Below are 7,091 nucleotides of genomic sequence, written 5' to 3'. Positions count from 1 at the left end.
AAGTTTCCTGAGGCCTCCCCAGCCATGTGAAACTGTGAGTCAATTAAACCTCATTTATTTATCAACTACGCAGTCTTGGGTAGTATCTTTATAGTAGTGTGAAATTGAACTAATACAATCACCTTCTCATGCAGTGACTCCATTCTTAATGCCCCCACCTCATCCCCACAGAATGATTCCATCTACCTCCCCTGACCCCAAGGTAGGCTCCCAGGCTTTGGGAAACCCTGGCTGGGCTGGGCTACGCTATGCTGTCTCTGGACATCAAGCCGAAGGACAGGGCTTTTTCTGTGGCGATGAGATTTCATTAAAGGTGTTTAAGTGGGTTGGGGTTGCCGTCGAGAGTACTGTTTGTGGATGGGGGTGAGAAGTTTGGCCAGAGAGGAAAGAGACGGGGGAGCGGGAGGGAAAGGCTAGTGATCAGGCTGGCAGACTGATGGCCAGGAAGGGACAGATGTGGGTGAACGGGAGGGTTCAGAGAGGCAGGAATGCAGACCCCCCTGGAGGTGTGAGTAGGAGAGCGTGTTAGGGGCTGGCTGGGGCAGGATGCTGGCTTTGTGAGGGGCCAAGGGCATCTCATGAAAATGTTCTGCAATGTTCTGCGTCATTCCCTGAAAAGTAAAAAATATATTTTAAAAAATGTTTTTGAAAGAAAAGAAAATGTCCTGCAAGGGCCTGGAAGGGCGGGTTGCCCAGAGCAGCGTCAGAGACTCAGGCTTGATGCCATCCTTTCACAGATAGTAAGAGGCTCCCAGAGCTGGAGGACGTCTCCAGGAGACAGAAAAGGAACATTGCCCTCCCCCAGCCCCTCACATCTTCACCCCCCTGCCCCAGCCACGGGGTAAACAACAACAAGGTTGGGACACAGGAGGGGTTAGAAGAGAAGACAAACGGGCCCTCATTCTATTCATTCTGGGTGGAACAGGAAGCTCGGTTCCTGGTTGTTAAGCTTGAAGGTGGCCGATTGGAATCTGATGAGGATGGATGGAGATCCTCCCTTACAGGACCCGATGCCCAGGGCTGCCTAAACAGGGATTTGTTCTACCAAAGGCGTAGGAACCACTACAGAAAAAAGTGAAAGATACACAGAAAAGCAAGGAAACGTGAGCATCCAGCATGCAGAGGACACCCACTCTGCCCGTGTGCCTATTTTTGCCCCCAAATCCTCACCTGGGCATCAGTACCTCACCTGAGCCACCAACAGCCAGGATCCTGTGCCAAGCCAGTGCCATTCTGGGATTTAACTCAGCTGCTACAAGCCAGGAAGAAACTGGGGACTCCAGGGCCAATTCCTGAGCCTGCATGCCAGCCGGAGGGAAAGCGCCCAGCAGAGGCCGCGGGTTGCGCCCTGGGCACGTCCCTCCGCTGCCCTTCGTGGGCGCGAGTGGCAGCCGGCTGCGGGCCTGGCGGGGAGCCGGTCAGCCTGACATCCCCAGCAGATGTCAGTCTGGGAACAGGAAGCAGCGTGTTTGGGGTTTCTAAAAATAAATAAATAAATAACCACAACCACAAGAACAGTCTTTTATTGCAAAGTAAAAAAATGCTTTAATGACTAGAGCATTTAGCACATCGGGGGTTTTCATTGTTTTCAATTATGTGCCATTCTGAAAGGAGAGCACAAATTCTGAGCCTGAATGGAGAATTGTGGGGCTTCGGATTTGTGCTGTTTTAAACATTTGCTTTACTACTTTAAGAAGAGAACTGTAAAATAGAAATAATGATATATTATTACAAGTAAATTACACTGTGGAGTAGCATTAATATTGCAGTTGAAACCTAGAATTTGAAATAAAGATGGAAATATTCATTTGTACATAGTTTTTGTTCTTAGAAAAATGATTTAGCATGAGTCAAGAAGCTTCCTTCTGCATGTGCACATCCGGCGGGGGCTGAGGCTCCCTGGCCAGGGCACCCCGGGGCCGCTCTGCCAGGATCCCAGTGGTGAGCCCTGGGGTCCCCGCAGGGACTGGGAACCTGGAGTTCTCAGCACCAGGACTGGCACAGGCTGGGGTCCTCCATGTGTCCCCCAGCAAGGGCTTGAAGCCAGGCCACTGTGATGCCCCCTCCTCTCCCTTACTTTCTGGCAATCTAGATATGGAGAAAGGAGCAGAGGAGGCCCAACAATGGCAGGGATTATAGGAGGGACTGATGTGGGAGAAAGCGGCTCTTTCAAGAAGATCAATCTAGATTGGTATGGGAATTGGACGTTTAGGGTTTCTCTCTTTCTCTGGTCATTTTTTCTTCAGATTACAAAAGTAATATACATTGGCGGCAAAAAGAAAATTAATGTATTACAGAAACATGTGATTTAGAAAGTGGTAGTCCCTGCAATCTAGTCTAGGGTGGGGGTAAGGGCATTAGGTGCTTGTGGACAGAGGCTGCATAAGGAGATGGTGACAACAGGTGACAGAAGAGCTTTATTCTGCAATCAATGCCTCCCTTCTTTCTTTCTTTTTTTCTTTGTGTGCCTCTACCTGAAAAATATCACCCTTCTCAAAGGCAGGCCCTATTTTGTCAGGCTTAATCCCCTAGCCAGGGATTCCTTTCCTCCCCTTCTGGGAAGAAAGTGGTGAGAAAGGCCACAAAAAAATTTAGGGTCCATAGCTTCCTTCTATTTATCCATTCAAGTGTTGTTGTTGTTTTTAACCAGTATAATACAGCTGAGCTCCACCTACTGCATTTTCTGAACCAAACATCAAAGCTTGTCACGGTCAGCAATAAGTGATCTTTGGAAATGCATTTTTTAGGGGCACTCCGTCAGTCTAGACAAGGCCCTACACTGCTCACATGGGGCCCAACCCATTTCCTAACCTGGCCCTGCCCACTTTGCCAAATGCCCCCAGTCCAGCCACCCTCCTGACACCTGAACTACCCACTACCTTTGCCCCTGAGGGCCCTCATTGCAGGTTAGGCTCCTCTTCCATCACCTGTGCAGGCCACCAAGCTCATGATCCTAGACTCTGCCCTGCAGCCCAGCCTCTGTGAAGTCTTCTGGGGCAACTCCTCACTCCTTAACACCCAGTGCTTATCTTTTGTTAGTAAAGAGTAACTTGACTCGGATTTGTATCCCTTGCTCACTGTAAGAAATAACAATAAACAGTTAATGAATGAATAAACTGGTGATTTGGAAGGTGGTACAAGGAAAGGAATATGAGGGAAGTACTATTTATTTAGCTCATTTAAATAACCCTGCTGAGTAGGCATGATCTCTCTCACTTCACAATTGAGGAAACTGAGGGTCAGAGAAGATTAATAACTTACCCAAAGTCACACAGCCAGGAAGGGGCAGAGCAAGGTTTAGAATCCAGGTCTGCTTTGACTCCTTATGGTTTGAATGTTTGTCTACTAAATTCATGTTGAAATGTGATTGCTAATGATGGGACCTAATGACTAATGCAGTTATAAAAGGGCCAGTTTGACCCCCTTTTGCCTTTTGCCCTTCTGCTGTCCACCATGTGATGATGCAGCAAGAAGGCGCTCACTGGCTGGTGCCTCGAAGTTGGACTTCCCAGCCCCCAAAACTGTGAGCTAATAGGGTTCTGTTCATTACAAATCACTCAGTCTCAGGTATTCTGTTATAGCACAAACAGACTAAGACGTTGCCTTTTCACCTCTCAACATGGAGTGAGCACTGGCTCAGAGAATCCCCAACAAGTACACGGCACCACCAAGAGACCATTTGTGGGTTCCCTGGAATCCCTAGGGCAGCCCAACACATACCAAGGGTCTTTCCCATAAATATTTGATTAAATTCCTAAGATTCCTAATATCCACTCCCACCTTCCACCTCGGCAACCTTTTATTTGGAAAACTTTAAACTTAGAAAAATTGAAAGAGCAGGACAATGAACGTGAGTATATCCTTCACATTTCCAAACATATATACACACTTATATATGTATTTATACGTTAGAGGCTTTTTGTTTTGGTTTTGCTTTCCTGAACTATTTGAAACAACTGGCAGATATTGTACACTTGACGCATAAATATTTCAGCATGTTTCTCTTAGAAGAAAGGGATCCTCTTCCACCATCGTAATACCGTTATCACACCCAACAAATTTAACATATACTTAATAGTTCAATATGTAGTCTATGTTCAAATTGGTTCAAAAGTGTCTTTTATAGCTTTTTTTGTTTTTTGATCCTGAATCTTTTTTTTTTTTTCTTTTTGAGATGGAGTTTTGCTCTTGTCATCCAGGCTGGAGTGCAATGGCACAATCTTGGCTCAGTGCAACCTCTGCCTCCCTGGTTCAAGCAATTCTCTTGCTTCAGTCTCCCAAATAGCTGGGATTACAGGCACCCGCCACCACACCCAGCCAATTTTTTTGTTTTTTTAGTAGAGATGGGGTTTCACCATGTTGGCCAGGCTGGTCTTGAACTCCTGACCTCAGGTGATCCACCTGCCTCAGCCTCCCAAAGTGCTAGGATTACAGGTGTGAGCCACCACGCCCGTCTGATCCTGAATCTTTTTAAGGGTCACAAATCTCACTGATTTGTCATGTCTCTTTAGTCTTCTGTAACTTACGGCAATTATTTTATCTTTTTCATGATATTGACACTTTTTAAGAATTCAAACTGGTTCTCTCATAGAGTGTCTCACATTCTGGATTTGTCTGTTTGCTTTGTCCTTCCTTTTCTCCCAAGAATACTATATCTGTATCATGCATTGTGGTGTATCAGGAGGCACATAATGTCAATTTGTTCCATTACTGGTGATGTGGTTATACTTGATTACTTGGTGTGGGTGCCCTCTAAGATGGCCCCCATTGGTCCCTACCTCCTGGTGTCCACATCCTTGGGTTCCCCCTCCCCTTAGGTATGTGTTGGACTTAGTGACTTGCTTCTAAAGAATAGAATAAGTGAGAAGTTATAGACTGTCACTTCTGAGATGAGGTTATAAAAACACTACGGTTTTCATTTTGGGAGCTGTTACACGGCTTGTTCTAGGGGAAGCCAGTTGCCATGCTGTCAAGAAGCCCTACAGAAGGGCCCCCAGGATCTTGAGGCGAATCTTCTGAGGTCTGCATTACAATCTACTACAATAACTTATTTTTGATGTCAGATTGTCCCAAATTTGGTTGGTGGAAGTTCCTCCAAGCTGATGTCAGTATCCTTTTGACATAACCCCAACAGTCTTTGAGCACTTCCTTACTTTGTGGCTCACTTCATATTTTCCCTGCTTCAGGTCTGGAATCAGCCATTTCTCCAAGGTTTCTTTTAGTGGAAAATGGCATTCAGAAACCAAGCTCTGGCCACTAGGTTTGCTCATTGCTACTGGGATACCATTGTTTATAAACCCTTTCAGTGGACAGAGCTAGGAAATACATACTTTTAGAAAACTAGTATTTTTTTTTTATTTCTTCCAATTAAAACCCAGCTCCACAGGATTCCTCCTCATCTTTCCATTCCATATTTGTATCTTTGCTTCCTCCACAATGGGAACTCTGACTTCCAACACCATCAATACATTCATTTATTTAGTTTATTTTAACACACCTATTAGCAAAAAGGAAACATCAATATATTTAATCATTTGCTCTATTCTACAATACACCCCAAATACTTTCACAATGACTGCTCCAATACCATTTCCTTTTTTTTTTTTTGAGACGGAGTTTCACTCTTGTTGCCCAGGCTGGAGTGCAATGGCACAATCTCGGCTCACCTCAACCTCCATCTCCTGGATTCAAGTGATTCTTCTGCCTCAGCCTCCCTAGTAGCTTTGATTACAGGCATGCGCCACAACATTCAGCTAATTTTGTATTTTTAGTAGAGATGGGGTTTCTCCATGTTGGTCAGGCTGGTCTTGAACTCCCAACCTCAGGTGATCCTCAGCCTCCCAAAGTGCTGGGATTTCAGGTGTGAGCCACAGCGCCCAGCCTACCATTTCCTTTTTTAAATAAATTGGTGTTTATTTCTGTCAGCCTTCTTTTCATGGTGCTTAAAAGCCTGTGGATAAACAGCTTAAGCCCATTCACTGATTGCTCCTACACGTTTAGTGGCTGAGCAGTGGGAGCTGCAGACTAGTCTTCCGTGGCAAGCAGAGCGCTCCAGTCTTCAGTAGGGAGCTGCTGAATAGGCACAGAGGGCACCTGCCACCTTTAGACCAGTCTGCACCCTCAGTCTGAGTAGCAGTGGACTCAGGAGCTGCAGCAGTTCATTCATCCTGAAATTCCTCTTGGTCACAGCCTTTCCAGCAGCAGCCTGCTCTTCTTTACAATCTCTTCAGGATCTCTGTGGAAGCAGAGATCAGGCATGACCTCCCATTCACAGATGGTGCCAGGCATGTACAAGACTTTCCAGGCTAGCATCTACCACGTCAAACCCCCTGAGTGAGCTCCCTTGTTGTTGCATGGAATGGCAAGGTCCACAGAGTGCAGAGGAGAATCTGTGTGACACAGAGCAACGGTAGGTAGGTTAATGTAAGATGCCTCTGTGAGGGGCTGGTGGTCAGCCCTGGGATCAGTAACCACCAGAAGCTGTGGCTCCTGGAAGGCCGCCTGTATCTGGTTAGAGAATGTTCTAGGAGTAAAGCAGCCAGCAACAAGAGTGGCTCCAGTGACAGCAGCAAACAACGGCGTGGCTTTCTGGCCAGTTTTCCTGGAGGATATGACACTGACATCAGCAGGGTTTTCAATGGCAACAATGGCACGAGCTGCCAGCAGAAACTTCTCCCAGGTCTTCTTCTGATTTAGGATGTAGATGCCATCACTTTTCATTTTATAGATGTACTGTTCCATTTGGAAGTCAAAATTAGTGTCACCGAAGTGGGTTCCTGCTGAAAGGAACTTGAGGACATCCTCCTCCTTCATTGGCAGGACATCAAGGGCTCTGGACATTGTGAACGTTTCCCTTTAAATTAAGACAGGAATCCAGAACAAGCCAGAATGGACCCCTCTCTGGGTAGTGCAGAAGCCCATTTCCAACACCAGGCCTAAGAAAAGTTCAAGACTTCTTTGTAGTACTATTTGTTCTTAGAATACATCCGGTTAAGGGTAGATAGTCAGAATACTGTATTCACAGGTCATTTCAACCTTTTTTTTTCTGTACGGTTCTATTATTAATTTTATATGCAGTTAAGTTCATTTGT

The 7,091-nt window shown here is 45.9% G+C and overlaps 1 protein-coding gene across 1 annotated transcript; it reads right to left on the bottom strand.

Moving 5' to 3' along the window:
* Positions 1–6,312: 6,312 nt before the first annotated feature.
* LOC129487213 (small ribosomal subunit protein uS2-like) lies at positions 6,313–6,852 on the bottom strand. The gene has a single exon (XM_055287823.2). The coding sequence runs from the start codon at positions 6,838–6,840 to the stop codon at positions 6,313–6,315; it is 528 nt and encodes a 175-aa protein (XP_055143798.1). The 5' UTR covers positions 6,841–6,852.
* Positions 6,853–7,091: the final 239 nt, after the last annotated feature.

Source organism: Symphalangus syndactylus, chromosome 8 (assembly GCF_028878055.3).
Source record: "Symphalangus syndactylus isolate Jambi chromosome 8, NHGRI_mSymSyn1-v2.1_pri, whole genome shotgun sequence".
Taxonomy (NCBI): domain Eukaryota; kingdom Metazoa; phylum Chordata; class Mammalia; order Primates; family Hylobatidae; genus Symphalangus; species Symphalangus syndactylus.
Note: the sequence above shows the minus strand (reverse complement) of the source record. Positions and strands in the feature narration are given on the sequence as shown.